This window comes from Anser brachyrhynchus, assembly GCF_964034855.1.
Source record: "Anser brachyrhynchus genome assembly, chromosome: 1".
NCBI lineage: Eukaryota > Metazoa > Chordata > Aves > Anseriformes > Anatidae > Anser > Anser brachyrhynchus.
The window spans coordinates 49785728-49806642 of record NC_137694.1 but is presented as its reverse complement, the minus strand read 5'-3'; the positions used below and the strand labels follow the sequence as shown (position 1 = coordinate 49806642).

Here is a 20915-nt window from a genome sequence, read left to right as displayed (position 1 = left end):
AATATACAATACGGAAAATAACACTTACCTGTCAGAACAGTCCACTTTTCTTAAAGCTACACTTGGGACATTTTCTACTATTTATTTTCACCAGTTTTGGCAATATTGAGAACATCAGTGTGAGACATTGTCTGTACTAGTGTGTTCAAAATGTGTTTAGGTCTGCTCTGAGTCAGACTGAAAAAGGAAGACATCCTTAACCAGAAGCACCAGTACTGGCCAGAGGTTTATTCCTTAAAATTTATCAAAATTGAGTCAGTTTCCACCAAGTCAATAATAACTTTTATCATATGACTTGTAACTACACTGCTGAGATACTAAATTTATTTGATAGTCACATCCTTTCTTGGTATCAGCTTCCATCCAAGTGATATTTCTCTTAATAGAAAGCATGTTTTAAATCCAGTAAAAGAGGTGGTAGTGTTCATATTATAGAACTTGATGGTTTAGTCTTTGTCTCTGAGTTGATTTTTTGATTTTATTTATTCTGGACAGATTGGAGAGCCGGGCGATCACCAACCACATGAAGTTTAACAAAAGCAAGTGCCGGGTTCTGCACCTGGGACAGGGCAACTCTGGCTATATGTACAGACTGGACGACGAGACGCTGGAGAGCAGCCCCACAGAGAGGGATCTAGGGGTTGTGGTTGACAGCAAGTTGAACATGAGCCAGCAGTGTGCCCTGGCAGCCAGGAGGGCCAACCGTATCCTGGGATTCATCAAGCACGGCATTGCTAGTTGGTCGAGGGAAGTGATTGTCCAGCTCTACTCTGCGCTGGTGCGGCCTCACCTCGAGTACTGTGTGCAGTGCTGGGCACCACAGTACAAAAAGGACATTAAACTGTTGGAGAGTGTCCAGAGGAGGGCGATGAAGATGGTGAAGGGCCTAGAGGGGAAGGCATATCAGGAGCGGCTGAGGTCACTTGGCCTGTTCTGCCTGGAGAAGAGGAGGCTGAGGTGGGACCTCATCGCAGTCTACAACTTCCTCGTGAGGGGGAGTGGAGAAGCAGGTGACCGTTATCACCAGTGACAGGACCCGCGGGCATGGTGTTAAGCTGAGGCAGGGGAAGTTTAGGCTAGACATCAGGAAGGGGTTCTTCACCGAGAGGGTGGTCACACACTGGAACGGGCTCCCCAGGGAAGTAGTCACTGCACCAAGCCTGTCTGAATTTAAGAAGAGATTGGACTGTGCACTTAGCCACATGGTCTAAACTTTTGGGCAGACCTGTGCGGTGCCAGGAGTTGGACTTGATGATCCTTATGGGTCCATTCCAACTTGGGATATTCTATGATTCTATGATTCTAATTGTTTATTGCTCTCCGGTGATTTTTTTTTTCTTTCTTCTTTCTTTCTTCTTTCTTCTTTCTTCTTTCTTCTTTCTTCTTTCTTCTTTCTTCTTTCTTCTTTCTTCTTTCTTCTTTCTTCTTTCTTCTTTCTTCTTTCTTCTTTCTTCTTTCTTCTTTCTTCTTTCTTCTTTCTTTCTTCTTTCTTCTTTCTTCTTTCTCCTTTCTTCTTCTTTCTTCTTTCCTTCTTCTTCTTCTTCTTCTTCTTCTTCTTCTTCTTCTTCTTCTTCTCCTTCTTCTTCTTCTTCTTCTTCTTCTTCTCCTTCTCCTTCTCCTTCTTCTTCAATATAAAATGTATCACTTTTCGTTCTCTATATTTGCATTTTATAATTGGTCTTCAGGCTCATAGTCTGTTGTTCTGTTGCTTTCTCTAGTGTGCCAAATAAGGAATTTTAAAGTGTGTACTTTTTAATTGGCTTTAGAGAGTTTAAACAGTTTTCAGAATTCAACTTGGTTGGCCAAGATATTTTTATTAACTTACAAATACTGTGGTGTGGGAGCATACTTATTTCAATGCAAATAATGGCCATTACTCAAAGACAGTGAGGAAACAAAAATCATGGCAAAGTGTAACCTTTTTTAAAAGTCTGGAAAAGTCAGATACCATATAATTCCCATGGAGATGCTTTGTTTAAATAATTTGCTATATAATCTTTTATTTTTTTACCTTCCATTTGTTCCTTTTGGTCTGCATTACTCACTAATATAAATTATCATTGATGCCAACTATACAGTTCCAAGTCTATCACTATATCCTACTAGTTGTCCCTAGTATAGTTTCTGTAGTTGTATTCTACATTTAAAAAACATTGACCTAGAAAGAGAAAATTAATTTTATTTGTAGAAATAACAGAAGTCCACATTTTTGAAAAATGGGTATACCTGTCAGACTTTGCAGACCTACTAAGTAAAGACAATTTATATTGTTGCTGCAGGCTACACATACTATGTTGGAGGTGTTCCTTAATCACACTGTGATAGAGAAAACTTGGAGAAATTAATTGTCATATTTGGGCCACTTAAATCACTAATGCCCAGGACGCTAATGAGCAATAACAGTGTTTCAGATGTAGGCCAGTCACATTTTCTGACTACCCCATACTAGTTTGCTGTCTCACAAGTATGTGACTCTCTGTATGGAGAGAACCAGACAGAGATCCTTATAGTGGCAAACCTATTTAATAGCTGTCTATATATAAATTTATCTTGTTATTTATAAAACTATATAAGGTGTCTAAACTATATTTGTATCTCTTTCTCTCAGCAACCATGTCTTCTGCTATTTTGAGGTGATAGTTGATACCCAAATAAATCCTATTTGCTATATTCAGCTCATCTTTATTTTTGGTCTCTGATAACTAGCGGCTGTGAATCTTGTCAGTTTGACCTTGAAAAGACCTTTTACTTGCCATGTAGGACAATACAGATCAGTGCCTTCAGTGATGGTAGACATGATATATCTATGAAAGGGTAACAGAAGTCAGCAATCATGGATGAGGGATGAATTCAAACTGGAGGCTTCATGTAATAAATGAGGTAGAAGAGTGGACAATTTGCTCCCTGTGACTGGACAAAAAAATCAGGAGAGATGGATTCTGACCCTTCCATACACTTCCAACAGCCTGTGGGCTGTCGAAATGGGCACCAAGCTGTAGTTTTTAGGTTTTTTTTTTGTTGTTGTTGTTGTTGTTTTTCAGTGCTAAATTGGGACAGAGAATTGAGAATTAAGTTAATCTAATCTAACTTTCAAGCACTCTACTGGAGATGCCAATAACAGATGGTTACCCCAGACTATCCCTGAGGTCACACAGACACAATCACGACAGTGTGAGATTCACATGCTTTGTATGAGATGGGCCTTCACTGGTCATAAATATCCAGCTTACAAATATCCATGTGGAATACAAGGAGGAATTCCAGTTTTAAAACACAATGTTCAGGTGAAAATTATCCTCATCACCAGCTGAAGCTAATGGAAGCTGCAGACATTCTACCAGAAATCAGAGTTAATTTCGGACATAATTTGTAGTGATTCTGCTGTGGTCAGACTCTGAAAAGCGCTCTCATCTCTTCTCAGAAATAAGTTACAGAAAGTAGTGATAAAAATACATCTTTAGGTCTGAACTTAGATACAAAAAAAAAAAAAGTCTTAAGGAGGGATAAAATCTGTAACCATTTCATCACCTCAAATATACTCATGATTCCTGAGAGGTGATCAGATCCCATAGAGTGAAGTATTCTGTAGAAGAGGCTACAAATAAACCAGATCTGTAATGAGCTAACTCTTTCAGTCATAAATGCAAACAGTAAATTATGTGAAAAAAAGAAGTACGGAACTGCATTAAAATTTATATTAAACATCTGTCTTATTTGCTACTGAAATTCATTCAGAAAAGTTTTTTTATCTGAAAAACAAATGTAGTATAACACATGGAGTACTCTCCTGAGAAGTTTTACAGATTGACCCACTAATAAGACAACCAACCAACCAAAAAAAAAAAAAATCCCCACAAACAACAACAGCAATGACAACAACAACAACAACAAAACACCAAAAACCCAACACCTTTTTCTCTCAGAGTTTGTTAAGACATAAATTATTCCAGGCACGGTATTTTCAAAAGTAATAATTATATCTCCTTTTGTCAAAGCAGTATATATCAAATCTAAGTGTGGTAGAAAGTACTTTACATGTATGAACAAGACAGGAAAAAAAAAAAAAACCATAATCAAATTTGACTTAACATTCCAGAGGGCTATCTAATCTGACAAAGGGTTTACAGGAGGCTTAAGAAAGGGTTAAAAACGATCCCAGGCTACTTTAAGGGAAAGGGACAAGGAAGAAGTGAATGAAAACTTATTCTTTTTGCTCTGCAAAGCTGTGTATGTACTCAGCTTACTCCATTGATGATATAGACATATGAACAGGTTATCCTGGACTAGTAGAGTAGATTGTGATGCTAATATTTGTTTGGACATGTTAAATGTTAAAATAGTAAGTTCTTTCCATCATAACAAGAAGTAACTTTGATTTCACAGTACAGAAATACCTCCAAAGGCAATTACAGAATCTCATATTATATTGGGAAAAGCACACACATACTGAAATGGGTGCTTCAAAGGAGGAGATATTTGTGAGCTATAAAATCTTTTCCTTTATTAGTTTTGCCAGGCAAGATGCTTGTGTAATAAAGGAAGAAACTATAACATAAGTGAAAATCAGGGTTTTCTGTTCATTTGCTGCTATATATATATATTTGATCACGAATTCCATAAAAGGAACATTCTTTTCCCCTGTGATCATGGTCAAATATTGGAAGAAGTTGCTCAGAGAATCTCCATCCTTGGGGATACTCAAAACTCAGAGTGTCTCTGACCAACCTGTTTTAAATGGACCACTTCAAGAAGTGGTCTAGATGGACTAGATTGGACTAGAAGACTACCAGACATCCCTCTCAACCTCAATTGTTGTGTGATAAGAGAGGCTGGGGGTAGATTCTACACCTAAGGCAAAACATCAACTTCAGGGTGAAAGCCAGAGTGAAGAATAGGAGAAATATCTGTACTATGTATTAAGTTATGATTCCATTGAACAAGGCAGCCCATTTTCTAAAAGATTTCCCAATCAGCAGTGCAAAATATATTTAAAAATACTTTTCCTGAGGTCAAAGTTAATTTTTCCACTTTATGCTTCTGAAGTATTCATTGTTCATTTATACTCAACATTAAAATTATGTTATTAATTAAATAAAAGACACCTAAATAGATTGGATTCTCAACTTCTAAGTTAAAGTTAGGTGAGGAAGTGCCAGTCTTTAGACTTGCTAATGTTTTTTCCATGCAAAACAAAAAGATGATTAAGATGAAAATTGTTGAAGAGCTGCATCATTACTGGGATGCCATAAGTTTTGAGCGCTTATTGTGGCAGAGGTACAGCAAAGAGAAAGAGTAAAAGCAAACTTAACATAATCTATAATGCACCTATGTAGGAAGGTCATCATTGAGGTCAGTAGCTAATTTCAGCAAAAAATTACTAGCATTTGACATTTGTGCCCTCTGGATATTACCTATAATGACTGTTCTACATGAGCTCCCACCCTAACTGAACTTCTTTCATAGAGCAATAAGCACGTATTCTTCCTTGAAACAATTCTTTAAAGTTCTTTCCCTGGCACTAAAACTGCAAACCAAGAGACTGTGTTTCCAATGCTCCTCTCGCTGCCAATCCTCCTACCCAGATTAAAGCAAGAAAAGTTCTCTGGATCAAGTAAGAAGAGGAGAATTAAAGAAAAGAGAGCAGGGAGCAGGACTGGAAGAACTGGCAATATGGAAGAAAGGCGAGGTGAGGCGAGGCAAAGGCAAGGCAAGGCAAGGCAGGGCAAGGCAGGGCAGGGCAGGGCAAGAGCAAGGGCAAGGGCAAGGGCAAGGGAAGGGGCGGGAAGGGGCGGGAAGGGAAGGGAAGGGAAGGAAGTTTGTAAATACTATTCCACATGCCTCTCTGTCAGTTGGGACTGAACCTTGCAATCCCAAATCTCAGTTTCTCTTATTATCTAAACAGAAAATGTACAGTCCATGTGTCGCCAGTCCATGGCAGAACCAGAGATGAACAGGACATATATTTTCCTTGCTACAGGTTCCTGTCTCAGCTTATTCTGTCATTTGTTCAAAATATTTTGAAACCCTATTGCTGCTGAAGACCTGATCATTGGGATCTTTGCATTTTTATGAGATGAGACCTTGAAGTTTCTTCTTTGTTAAACAGCTCAGGAATTTCATCTCAAAAGCCTTGATTTCAAAGATTGTGTTTGTGAAGTTGCCTCAGCATTTGCTGGTCCAAGGTATTTCAGCCCCTGCTCTAACAAGTGTGACATTGCAAGTTGAAAAGATAATGATATTTCAATTGTTCCCTAGTAAAAACTCACCGCAGCTGAATGCTAGGAGCCTGTAGATCACTCAAATGCAGACCACCTTCCCACCATACATGATTAATTAAGTTAGATTTTGTTTTGAATTTGTGTTTTTCTTAAGCTATCTTTATTTTGTTATAGGGAAGAATTAGGCTTGAATGCCTACAAGTCTCAAGGAATGATTGAAAATAATTGTTGACAGAATTACAGTGTAATATATTGCAGTTTACTACAGTAACCACAGAAGGATGCACTTTAAGTCTACAACATGCTGCATTCTGATAACCTTCTCATGTTGCCTGTAGTTTTTTTTTTTTTTTTTTTTTAAAAAAAAAAAGGCTTCTGGGGTTATTTATTTATTATTCTAACTGAGGGCTGAACAACCCTGGAGGGATCCTGCCACCTCCTGAATGAATTACTTCTGACATTTCACTTGTAGTCTGAAACATGGAACCAAATCTTGTTTCAGGCAAGTTTTACTAGCTGGTTTCCTGTACTAAATATACATTGTGTAGAAAAAGTAAATGTTGGGAAGAGAAAAACAAGTCCTACTGCTGGTATAGACGCCTAGCCTTATGCTCCTCTTTGTTGTTCTCACAGATTAGTAATTACATACATGATGCTGGATGTTTTTGTAGATAACTGTTTTCATTTTCACAGTTAAACTCTTGTTTGAGAATAGTTGGTGTAGTGAGTTAAAGGAGATGAGTTTTTAGTTCACTTGAACATGGACATTTAGCACAATCCCACTTTTCTGTTCTTTATGTAAGAGCTGAGGAACAGGTCCCAAGACCCAAAGGTACTCAGTAGTCTCAGGCCTCACAAAGGGAAGGTGAGTTTCTGAGACTGAACTCGTTGCCTCTCCTGTTTAAATCATGCCATGGCTCCACTGTTACTTTGAGACACCTAAGAGTGTAGCTTTTATTTATCTGATGCATTTTAAACTGTTGTATTATAAACAAAGACTTGAGGTCTAACTTAACTTTTGTAAACCAGGAACAATCAAAAACATATATTGTAGAGCTTTTCAAATTTCTTTCCTAATTTATGAAGACTGTGTGGGAGAAGTCAACAATCTGTACTCAGGAGAAATGCAGTGAATCATCCTGATCTTTATAGTGAAATGTTCTCTTACACAGCTGCTGTACCTTGGAGAAAAACAAAACAAAACAAAACAATAAAACAAAATTCAGATTCTACTTAAATCAATCTGAATTAAAAAAAAAAAAAAGAACAACAAAAAAGCTGTTGCTCTTCAAACATGCTCAAGAATGGAAACTACCATTTACACAATTAATACAATATTTGATATTGTTTGGAAAGAGTATAATGTGTGTTCCCCCCAGCTGCCAGAGCAATACTGATTAATCACACTGGACTATTGTGGAAGTCGGTCAGAGGCCCAGATGGGAAACAGTGTTGAGACCTCTTTTCCCAGGAAAGAATCTGGGAAGGATTCATCTCTAAGTACTCCAGCATACAAACAACTGTAGCTGAGATGCTTCTTTATGAAATAAGGTGTTATCTGCATACCCAGCTGGCCATCTGGGCTTCCTAGTGCAGAGAGAAGCAAGTGAAGCCCATGCTCCCTTTCTGCCCTCTACTGTGCAGAACAGCTGAAAACAACAACACCATCTTGCATTGCTCTGTTACTGTGCAGGGACAGAAAAGGTGAGAGCACAGGTACTTATGCACACAGAGTCACCACAACGAGACATCAGGAGTCAGAGTCAGTCTGATTTGACCTGAGCTGAGCTATCATGGTTTGTCCCTACTCTAGAAAGTAAGTGAAAATATGGAAACAGTCTGGCAAGGTGTGTGACAGTATAGAGAAGTGGCTGTTGCCCTAAACCTTCTCTGGAACAAAAACTAGCTGAAGAATTAATTACACAGATGTCCTTAATATGGCTGTGGACAGATAGTTTTCAGTTCCAGTCTATATTTACTGCCTTAACAGTGTCATTGTACTATAAGCATAACAATCTTGATTTCCAAAAGTTTTGGCACTTAATGTAGAACCTGAAGCATTTTGGGATTACATGTCCTAGGAGACTACTCAAATGTCTGTGTGTCCTCTGACAGCTCTTCCACTAGTTGTCATAGTGTGAGAAAGCCCAGGAGAGAAGCTGGAAGCTCTCAATTCCTAGAAACTGTCACCAATGATGTCTTTGCTAGGCACAATCCTCTGCAGTTCAGATCTCTTGGAAGACACAGCAGTATAATGTTCCTTTGTGCATTCCTGTTTCATCTTCTGGTCTGACCAGATATAGAAACAGCCAAGCAAAACTGATGACCTCAATAAGAACCATTCCTGTTCTCTGTAGAAATCTTCTGCAAGTCTTAAGAGACTTGTAAGGCTTTTGGCAGCTCCTCCATTCCAGATTGCTATTATGACTACTTGTATCTGCATTTTAACATAAACGGGGAGAAAGGGTTTCAAGCATGTTTCTTAGTGGCAGACCTATCCTTGGTCATCATGTCTTATATCATTGTTACAGCCACAGAGATGCCTGGCTCCTATCATCCACATGCCATCAGACACCAAGAACTCAACAGGTTTTTGATCGGGATTCTTTTCCTAGCTCCCTGGCAACTACCAAGTGAAGTATAAACAACTAAATGCACTTCACCCCTTATGGCAGGGGCTGGAGTTAGATGATATTTAAGGTCCCTTCCAACCCAAAACATTCTATGATTCATTCTCTAAATAGGAAGGGCTACTCAACATTTCTGACTTTACTACCCCAGAGGCAAAACTCATTGCAGCTGAATGCAGGACCCTCATATTTACAGTGCATTCCTCCCACTCCCAGCCTCCTCTGAAACATAGCTTATAGCAAATCTAACATCAGGCAATATGAGCTATAAAAATGCTTTCCTCAGGGCAGGCTCTGCCTTTCTGCAAAATATGAAATTCTATGCTAATGGAGCAGAATTTAAGGACACTCAATGAAAAGTCAATAGGAATTAAGCAGCAAAGCACATCTAGCAATCTTGTTGGATAAGGATCTATGGGTACCTGAAACCTTTTTCAAGTACTGAACTTCATCTTGTATTTGTCCATTTCTTCTCTGTCTGCAAGGCGTGGAGGAAGTGGAAGAGGTTTCTTTTGTCCAACTTTGTAGATATAGCAGATGCTCCAGTTTACTTCAGTCACATATACAGCTTTCCCATCAAAACAAAATAATTTATTAATTCAGATTCATGCTGTTTTTACTGCCTGGGCTGAAATGTTTCAGAAGCTTCACCAGAAACACAACAGGGATAAAGTAATGATTCACCCAGTTGCATTCACAGCATATTTCACTGAGCATTGCAATAGTTTAACTTCTTCCAGCAACACACAAACATGTACAAATGCAACTGATAGTGTGCCATTACCAGTTTTTGTTATTTTCCTCAAACTCTTACTGGTGTCTTCTTGTAAAATGAAGATCCTTATAAACCTGTATACCAAAGCCACAGGTGTATTGATCCCTTCGTTCAGTCTGGAAAATTAAAAATGTGGGATGGAATTTTATTCCAACCTTCACTTTCCCTGAATTGACAGTATCTGATAACTTTGGTGTTAATTTTTGTGTCACAAAAGACCCAGCAAGTGACAGAATGGCTATGATTATGTAGGGTGACTATCTTTCAAATGCTTCCAAAGAATCTTTTTATTATTATTGATCACAAAATACAAGGGCTAGCACATTATTAAAAACTTCAATTTCTACAAGCTTCCTGATTTTCCAGCATGAATAAGACATGACAAACAACGGCCACAGCATTGCAAATAGTTATGGAGAAGCTGAATTTTAGACATGCACATAGTCCAGTGAAATTGAGCAAAGATAGTAATATACAAGCAAAATATAATGCCGATATTTAGATAGAGGAACAAGCAGGACACTACTCTTTGAATTACTGCTTGTGGATACTGTTAATGAGGACACTCTTAGTATAAGAACAAGTTTCCTAGGTGTACTCCAGAAAGCTGTCTTTGTATGAGTATTACTACAGGTTATCTGCACATTTTTCATTCAGTTTTGTGGAAGAATTCCTACAGTAAAGGTACAATGCAAATTTCTGTGAGATGTGGAAGTGTATCAGGGTCCTATTAGTGGCAGTGGCTGCTGAAACAATCAGTGAGTTCTGCTCAACCCTGCAGCAGAGAGAGGCTGGGGGTGAGTACCGAAATTGAGTCAATGTGCTCTGAGATATTTAGTGGGAATACGTCAACATCAGAAAAAAAAGATTGTTGGAAATGCATCTGTGCTCTAGGGTGGGCCATTTTAAGTATAAATAATAAATTTTATCTAAATTAGCCTGCAGGTTGGGACACTTTTCTGCAATGCATGACAGGATTGTCAAGTACTGAGAACAGTCATGTGAATGGATCAGACTGGTGAAATCAGGCTTCTGAACTGCCTTCTTTTCCTTGGAGACTGGCAACCGAATTTCTTGGCTCTTTTGGAGGATCAGAAGGGGAGCAACAGGAGGAGGGTGGAAGCTACAGCTTTCGCTTGCTCTATTTTTTCTTGAAAAAGTTGAAAGGTCTCAATTTCATCCCAATATGGAATGGAAAACTGTTTCTCAACTTGAATGTATTCCTGGAATGGGAATAAACTGTTTCCTACTCATTTCTATTCATGGTTCTTCATTCTTTCTATTTACAGCCATGGATTTCAGATTATGAAATCTGAAGTCCAAGCACCTTTGAACAGTGGTTCTCCCACAGTAGATGCTTAGCATTGTCACTCATGGGTCAATGAAGATGGAGGACAGTAGTCTTGTAAAAAGTATCCTACTGCTTTTCTTCCTTTGTTTTCACAGTATTAGTTTGGCCTTCAACTAACACTGACCACTTAGGAGAAGAAAAAAAGCTGAAAGCTTGTCATAAATAATTATATAGTCCTGCAGTCCTCTCAGCAATGTTCAGCAGTTATTTTTGAAGCATGCCAGCACTAATACACAATTGTTAAAGTGCTTCAAGTTATTTGCTTTTGTGTAGTGGTGAATTTTTCCACTGATGTTTTTTATTAAATGAAAACAATGCAGCTGACTGGGAGCCAAGAAGATCCTGTATTCTAATTCATGTGAGACAAAGATTTGACTGAGAGCTGTGGCTGCCCAGGCCAAAAACCAAAAACCAGCAACAAAAACAACAACAAAAACACCAAACATCCCCAAACAAAACAAAACAACAACAACAGAAAAGCAACAACAAAGAAACCACATGAGTAGAGGAAAAAAATGTACAAATGTCAACTGATCGAATAATTGACACCTCTGTTGAATGAACTGGGGCAAGATGATTCATAGTATGGTGATTTTATTAGTTCAGGGATATTGCTAATTAAGTAAGTAGCCATTGCAGCCAAGTGCCTCATCTTCTGGACATTTTTCACTTTACCATTCTCTGGAATCATATTTCTTGTCACATTGTTGGATGCAGATCTTGTTAAAGTTAGCCATGCTTTTTGTATCTTTAAATTAATCTAACATAACGTGCTGCATGGGAACAGTCTGCCAAGATATTCTGGGAAATGTGCTTGTGCAACATATAGCTGGCCCTTCTCATTGAACTGCAAAGAGCATTGCCTTGATGCTCCACAATCGCCACTATTGCTTCTTAATTTTCACGTGGCTTTTAAATTGCTGCTCTTAACCAGTGAAAATGAAGTAGACCTTTGTCAGTCACATGGTTAACTTAAGCACCTGTTTCTGTTGTGGAATGCTATCTCTGGGAAGGTTGAAAGCTAAAAGTCTCTTATAATTAGCATCAAAATTTGACATCTTGTAAGTGTGACTTGACCAGTCTCAGCAAATGCTTTTGATACCAAGATATAAAAGCTGCAAGAAATATAGCTGAAATGGAAGAATAGAAGAAGGAAAAAAAAAAAAAAAAGAGAGAGAGAGAGATGGACTTTATTATAATGCAATGTCTTTACACTTAGATAACTTTTAATATTACGGGGAGTTAACAGATCGTACCATGAAGATGTTTTGCCAGTTTATCTGATCAAATGAGTACTGTGAAGTACTTATTATTTTCTTTTATTACTGTTCTTTGTGAGACTGAGTAAAACTACATAAATTTTTCTTTCCCATCACCTGGCTGAGAATAATTTACAGTGATTGTAAGTTACCTCTGCAAGCAAACAACCTAGTGCTTTGCACCCAAATATTACAATTGGACTGACAGAGTGCTTCATTCACGTCTCACAAGCTATGGGCTTCCTCATAGAGGAAGATTTCACTTTAGATAACTTCAGCACTTGCAAAATGAGTCAGAGGACCAGAAAAAAATAATCCTACAAATCTTCAGAATTATTCTGTTTATTCATTATGATGAATATTGTATACAAAATATTTGTGAATACTTCTGAATAAACCACAGTTCACTTCTGATTTTGGCTATGCAAATACTGTGATCAGTTGAATAGATCCAGACAGTTGCATGCTCAGTCCACTCCCAGTCCAGTAAACATTTTAATCTTAACAGGACAAAACAACTTGAACTACATGGTATTCAGTTTGGTGTTTGGGTGAAATGGATATGTAATTGTCTGTACCTATCTGTGTAGATGTGTCCTAATTTTTTTCACCTGCAAACAGTGGGGCAAGTGAAATGGTAGTAGTGGAGGAGTTTCACTGCTTAAGTAAATGTGATTGTACAGGAAATGCCATTTGGGGACAAGAGAGGATCATTACACAAAGGGCACATAAGGATTTATAGAACAATTACAAATATTTAACGGTAACTTGCCAACAGGAAGAGAAACTTGTGCCATAAAAATGAGCACATCTAAACAGACAGAACAGAAATAATATCATATGAGCCCAAAGGCTATCACGGAGCTTTTACCTAAACTTAGGAGTAAACTGGAAACTAAATTTCATGAGTGAAAAACAGGCCCATTCTATTTAAAGATATTGTGAAAGTAAAACTTAGACTAGACTAGTAAGGCTGATGTGTGGCATTTGGAGCAGGTATAGCAGAGGCAATAAAGTGGAAGATGAAAACACAAGAGGTCTGATTAAGAACATCGAAAGTATGGAAATCTGCAAGTAGATAGGGATAATCCAGGCCACTTCTCCCAGGTGTTTCAGACATTGTAAATCATGTTGATTTTTTATTTTATTTTATTTTATTTTATTTTGTTTTATTTATTTTATTTTATCTTATTTGTTTTGTTTTGCTTTATAAGATTATGTTAAAATTGTGGCAATAATTTACTTTTTTTTTTTTTTCCAAATAATTGCTGATCATTACATATGAGCAATAAAAAATGTGACTGTGTGGGCTGGCTCTAATGAAGCTGGGATTTTGTGTTCATTGATCACAAGACGCAACTCTTCAGTGCATCTGTTATCTATTACGAGATCTTTTTTCTTATGGGTAGATTTATGGGTAATTGAGCTAATGAGGATCTTTGCAGAAAATCATTAGGGAAGAAGGTATATAGAGGCTTCAGTATGGTAGCTCTGGTGGGCTCACTCATGACAGAAGAATTACAGAAGAAATAAGGTTTACCTCATATAGATTTAGTCATGTGAGCTTTAACGTTCAATTTTAGGTAGCCACCAGAGCCCTCTCTATTAATGTTGCATGGAATATCATCTGCTATCTTATACTTCAGACTTATGATGTGAAGAACTGACATGTGAAGGTGTTTATCCCTCTCCATTTATTACAGAGAGCCTAAACAGAAGCTTAGGTGAGACAATTCTAAGTGACTGATGCTGGATACCATAAATATCACTTTAGGAATACAACAAAATCTCCAACCCTGAATAGGTTAAAGCCTCCAAGGAGCCCTTCGAGGAGATAGAAACATATACCTCCTGCAAGCAACTGGTGAAGCTAGCACCAGGACTCAGCAGACACCTTCAAAACTCCAGTCTCAGGTGCTAATCCTTCCCTAGAAAAGGAGATATGCAGTAACAAAACTCTGCAAGTAAAAAAGCCTGAGCTAATCTAAAGCTCTCAGTCATGTGTTGCTTATATATAATTACTGTGAACTTCAGAACCAACATCAGCAGCTAGCTGCTGACACAATGAGAGAGAAGAGAGATAGGCATAAGCTTGAACACAGTAACAGGCAAGAATTAGTACAGAGTATAAGGACTTGTATTCATATCCTCTGTGCAAACAGCAGAAACTGTTTAAGGAAATACTTTCTCAGCTGTTTGCTTACTGGAGGCTACTGTTCCTGTAACTGTGCTGGTAAAAAAGAACATGTATGTGTCAGCTGCTTCCACTCACAGACCTGCATCTTCATGCAAGACCACTTTTACTGCTATCAGCTAAGATGCTGAATGCTGATATTCCCATGAGGGAACATCTGCCAGAGATACTTTGTCAAAGCCCTAAATCAGTGCAGAAATTGATTGTTCATCTCCTTCAGAAGTCTCTGACATTCCTTCACAAATGCTGTAGTCAGAGCTTGCTTATGGTAAGGGACACACTTCCTGCTAGAGCAAGTTGTTGAAGACAACAGATGTCCAGAGGCATAAACAGGGATTAAATACCTGACTCTTACTGGCTTTTACTGTAATTTGACTGCCTGGTTGCCCTTTACACCTTTCAGAAGTTTCCCTGTGGACCTTAATGCACTGTTTTCCAATACATTTCTGAGACATGTTTAGTTTTCTCCTAGAAATTGCTATGCTATTTTTGCATATTCAGATCTCTGTATCTGTATCATTCCAGTTTGGAGAGGCCAACTGTTCCCTCTGTTTTCATATGAAGACAGAATGAATCAGAGTTGCTTCCACCCATATCACTGTTCCCCCAAATGCTTTCACAGATGTACTAGGAACATGGAGTTCTGCAGTCTATAACAGTAATACCCCAGACTGGGCTTTTTTCAAAAACCACCCTGTAGGAACTGTGCAATTATAAGTATCTCAAAGCTGGTAGGAGTTATCACATGTTGCATGAGGAAACATCCTCATGCTATGGTACTGAGGTGACAGTGAATCTCTAACAGGGAAAAAAAAGTCAGAAATGAATAGGCTTCCAGAGGTCGGCTTTGCTTCCTTAGGGGAAGAAAGTTACTGTGTATCCAAGGCTGGTCAGACCAGCATTTACTAGATGACAATAAGGAAACTCTACTGGGTGACATATCATGTCTTTTCAGTTTGTTGTGTACAATTGAACTTGCTGAGAGGAAGTATGATACCACTCTATATATTCTTTTATTTGCAGAAATATATTAGAAATCTAACATATACTCCTAAGTATAAGGAGTCTGCTGGTTTTATACCCAGCCTGCTGTGGGAGTGAGCTCACATCACAGCATCACTGTGCATCACTTCCAGTAACTCAGCACAGGTATCAGTGTGAGCTCAGAATGGAACAACTGATTAAATCCACATTCCTGATGAGGGGAAAGAATGAGGAAAGTGCTGAAGATAACAAAGTGCAGTGGCCTGTTGATGAAGACAGGAGGGAAATGTCTTCATCGGTAGACCTTTCATATTTGCAAGCCTAGACATTATTTCTTGACTTCCAATAATAATAACATCAATAACAATAATAATAGGGATAAAGTGAAAGCCATGCAAACCTTCCCTATCTGTGAGACACTCAGACTCTACCAGCTGTGCTGGCTTGCTTCCTACATCTGGGCTCCAAAATGGGTAACAAGAAAACTCTGAGGGAACTATTTTAAGAACTCTGGCACCAAGCAGTGTGGGGAGAAAAAATAAAATAAAAAATAAAATAAAATAAAATAAAATAAAATAAAATAAAATAAAATAAAATAAAATAAAATAAAAACCACCACCACCAACAACAAAAAAGCCAACACTCCACTTCTTTACTGAAATCAGTCTGTTGAAAGCATTTCTGTTTGGCTGCCACAGTTCGCCAAACAGCCTAATGTGCCAGCTATTAGTACCCAGCAGAGTGCATGTTTGCAGCTATTCAGCAAAACTATCACATGTCCTTAGCCAAGGCAAGAGGGATCAGCTGCCGAACACTGGAGCTGATGAAGAGCAGAGCTATTAAAGCAAGCAATAAAAAAAAACACAACCCAGAATGGAGACTGATTTTTATTATTATTTTTTTTTTAACCTAATGGATGACATTTATAACTGGAAAGTATGAGTCAGAGTGTGCTGTGCCAGCATGGGGTCTTTATGATGTTTTCATCTTGCTTGTTCTTACTTGTCTGGGACCATTCTATCTGGTTGATTTGTAAGTTTTAGTTAGTTTTCTTGCAGTGCATAGGAGATGGGCACATGTGTGTGTTTGTGCACGTGTGTGAGTACTGACCATAGACCATTGCTCAGTGAACTGAAAGCAAAGAGATAAACTACCAGCAGATTATTATTATTTTTTTTTTTAAAGGGAGAAGTGAGACTGCAGTGTTAGGACCTCTTAGATAAATTATTGCTGCCAAAGTGTTATTGCTGCCAAATGTGGCAGTGACGTGAGTGTGGGAGGCAACCACCCACTTGCTAGCGAGGACAAAATGGACACAGCTCAGTCTCCACAACCACTTAATCTCATCCAAAAAGCTTTAAAAACACAGAACTGTTTGTCCTTTTGTAGCACATGAGCAAATAAAATCCATTTGCCACAGAGCTTCTCTGTAATAGCATATCTCTAGCATGTAACCAAGGAACAAAATTATAATACTTGTTGCAGCGACATTAGAGACTGGTTACCTCAGAAACAATGTATCCAGCTCCAAATTCTGATTCTAGAAAAGTCTCTAGGCTGCAAGAGCAGACCTGCAGCATTTCCCAGCAAGAATACATTAAGGATTCCCTGGTCTGGAAGAGTCCTGCCCAGATGTAAAGCCAACGTCACTTTCAGGAAACTTCTACCGCGCAACAAACACTCCATCACAAGATTTGTGTTAAGGCATGCAAACTTCCCACTAACAGTGCAAACTCTGAAACCTATGCAAGGCAACGTAACACAGCCATATCTGCCTCAGCTTGCACTGAGACTCAGTCCCCACAGTTTCCTGTGGATGCAGGGAGGTGTGAAGCCAGTGCAAAACCTTTGCCTCGTTTTTCCCACAGCTGATATAGGTCATGCTCAGCACAGCTGAAAATTGAGCCCTCAGGCAGGGAGCTATAATGAATTCACTAGATTAGGCAATGAAAGCCAATGTGAACAAAACAACCAGCTGGCTCAAGAATATTTCACTCTAATGTAAAAATGCTATGGGGGTAGGGTAGGGGAATAAGCTTCAAAACTATGTCCTTTCATTTCTCTGAAGATCATGCCTACCTTTTCTTTTATGCAGATTGTTACAGGCTGCATACAGCTGCGAAACTGAAAAGAAATAAAGGTGTTTTCATCACCTCTACTGTTACATATTATAGTCATTAAAGCTAGTAGATTGTATCTTCATGAAAAAATTTGATGCATCTTGGTAAAAGACTACTGATATAAGAATTGTATCTGAAGCTTTGGGATGTCACTTTTTTTATTTTATAATGAGTGAAGTAAATTTTGTTTAGCTCTTCATGGCTATTTTTTAATTCTGGACAATTTAAAACCATTACATGTATGTATAATCATTATTTCTAAATTATTAGGAAATAATAATAAAAAAAAAAAGTTAAAATAAAATACATAGAGTACTAGAACTCCAGAATCTGAAATTGAAAAAGTATTTATCTTGGTCACTGAGACTGGAGGAATAATTTCAACACAAACTAGTGTGAGAACAGACTCTGGCTTTGTCCTGTGTTTTATGGGTTGTTTCAAAACCCTATGCTTTAAAATGTTGTTTTTCCTTTAGCTGAGAGATGCCTTTTTATATGTGAGCCAACCCACCCACGCTCTTTTCCTGTGATTATCCTCAATAAATGGGAAGAAAATTCCATAGAACATGCATACCCGATAGTGTCAGATCTGCACTTCAAGAGTAGTTTCACTTGATGAATATTTTTCCTTCCTTTCTAGTTCCCAAGTAATGCGTATTCCTACGAGGATTTTTTTTTTTTTTTGTAAAATGCATGGCAATTACTGCACTAGAGGAATCTCTCCTATGGATGCCACTCTTACGACAGAAAAAATGTAGGTAAAAACAACCTCACATTTGGCATTTGAAAAAGTGAAAGGTAACACTTAGGAATTCCAGTAGAGCATTGCCCTTACAATCTCCTAAGGAAATCCAACATAAAATACAGTATGTGCTGAGAACAGGCCAGGCCACCTAAATATGGATTGCTTTTGGCTTCGGTTATATAGAAATCCCCTGAACAGGTGCCAAATTAAGTCACCCTACTTGTTGCTTTCTGCAGCTGAAGGTCAGTAACAGTTAACATGGAGAGGAATTTGGATAGCACATCTCACAATTCAAGAGCACTGGGACTGCCTTAAAAAACAAATGCATCCTTACCTCAGAGAACCTCAGCTGTGGAGTAGCTTGGTTTCTCTTAGACATGTAAGCAATCTACAGCTTATAAGGAAAACATATCAGTCTTTCATATCAGTTTTAATTTATGCCGCATTTCCCATCTATTTATAACTCAAGCATTCTAAATTAGAACTATTATATGCAAATATATTATAATCTGCCAGAATGCAAAATATCCCATAAATCTGATTTGATAAAGAGAAATATTTATTCATGTATAGCTGGTGAATGGTTCTACAGTTGCAATTTCAGGAATGTGATTTTCTGAAAGAACTGCTGACAATCCATGTTAAACTTTGAAGATTCGTATGTTTAGACATAATTTTGCTCCTATTTGAATCCTATTTTGTTTCTTATTGCCTTCTTTGTTTCTTAGAACACTTGCATAAATAGAGAATTTTTGTTACTTGAAAGCTTTTTGATCTCCTTTACATTTCCCACCTGCAATTATAACTCTTGTCTTAGTGACATCACCCATTGGATGCAGTGAAAATAATTATAATAAATGGCTGAATAAAGAATTATTGACATCAAGTGGAAAATAGGCAGCTGATGAACACTTAAAAAGCTGTTTGCATGAAAGAATCATAAATAAGAAAGAATACAATTAGAGAAATATAGAAAATACTCCATGTAAGATATGGAGTGCAAATTCAATGCAAAGAATTGAAAACCTCATGAAATTCGTTGGTAATACAAAGTTAAATATCTAGCTTGATTGGTTATAGAATACTTAAAAATATGAATGTAACAATAGTGATATATTATTATAATTGTGATATATTATTATATTTTATTGCAGTAAACGGTGAATCAGCATAGCACTTGCCATTTCTTTTTCTTCCAGTCTTCCAATCTAAACTCAGGCTGGGTTTACTTTTAAAAATATGCATCTGTATAAATAAATTTCATTCTGGCAGTGAAATACTGAATAAGTGTATGGTAGGTCCCAAACCATTCCTGTTGGTTAACCATTTTGCCTTTTCTTTATTCCTCAGACTCTCAGTTGCAACTATCATGACTGCATCACCGTGCATGATATCTAAGTCCAGACTGTGTGCAAGTATAAATCAGTATAACCCTCTTAATGTGAGTGTAGCTACCTTTGAACTGTGTCAGGCAAGAAACTGGTATTTGACTGAAATAAGTGCTGGTATGTACTACTCTTTGATTGGTTGGTTGGTTGATATTGTTGGTGGTGTAAACTGCATCCATATTGACTTTAAGCACAGACCTTAACCATATTTACTAGCTGGACATAGAAGTATTGTTTGCAACCCCCTTCACCCGCTATTAAATTTCATTATTCCTTAAATATTCCTTAATTACTCCTGAATTATATTCCTTAAAGAGAATTACAAAGTAGTTGCTGTTCTGTCCATTTCATTGCAGTACTTCATAACATTCACCATGTAAGCCTGAAGGCAGGGAATATAACATATCTAGCTTTAGCCTCTTGTTTTCAAGAAGCTGGAATAAAAGAAATTATAGACAACAGTTCATGCCAGTTTACACTTCCGACAGTGTGGACAGTAGACTTACCTATCTTAGTTTTGTTACTCTTGGCTTTTTAGCTACAGAGAATGTGATAGCTAATTCATCTCCTGGAGAACCTTCAGGCTAACTTGGAATGTAGTTTAATTCCTAGTAATAGATGGTTACTAATATAGTGATTTTTTTAAACTAACCTGCTATGTCTTTGTTCACTGAATAATAAAATATGAAAAGCTACTGGACTTCTTACCAGGCTCAGAGAATATGGCACACAGCAATTCAGTAAGCATTCATGAAGAATAAAAATAGGCATATACAGTCCCAGAGTCAGAATTTTTCTCAAACTTCTGCTTTTTTTCTTTTTTTATCCTCTGATTTTTTACAATGTCACCAGTATTTTCCAAAGCATTTATGCAAGAGCTGTGTATTATTAAGCATGGATAAAGTTAAGACTTTCCACTGTACTTTGAATTTACACAGCTTATCACTTCATAGTAGAGATGATATAAATGCATTCTGTGGTTCAAAAGCAGTTGCCCTCTGGAACAAATTAATAGGTGCTCTAACTTCAAACCTAGTTATTGAAGTCTAGAAATGTCTTTTATACACAGTTTATACCTATGTACATTCATCAAAGCTACTATGTGCTTACACTACTTCAAAAGAGAAAGAAAAGTAGTCACTGAGTATCCTCTCATGCTCAAGGCTCTCTGTCTTTATCTGTTTGGAATGGCACTCTTGGGAAACCCAAGAGCTCTGCAGTATGAACCAACCAAAACAGGTTTGGTTTAAA

General features: G+C 37.7%; 1 protein-coding gene and 1 long non-coding RNA gene across 3 annotated transcripts in view; one reads left to right on the top strand and one right to left on the bottom strand.

Annotated features, from left to right (window-relative positions):
* The window catches only part of LOC308191281 (uncharacterized protein), a 156592-nt gene extending 138181 nt beyond the window's left edge, over positions 1–18411 (top strand). Inside the window, exons 2-3 of one of the 2 annotated variants that reach the window (XR_013947861.1) lie at positions 496–5686; positions 10562–18411. Coding sequence is in view for 1 of the 2 variants with exons in the window: in XM_080583590.1 (XP_080439716.1) it covers positions 496–1030 (535 nt within the window). In the remaining variant the exon portion in view is untranslated. Of the gene's footprint in view, positions 1–495; positions 5687–10561 lie in introns of those variants that run through there. The other variant, XM_080583590.1, reaches the window with a different exon arrangement.
* LOC308191980 overlaps positions 1–20915 on the bottom strand; it is a 66581-nt gene that overhangs the window by 7946 nt on the left and 37720 nt on the right. The gene's annotated exons all lie outside the window — the stretch shown is intronic.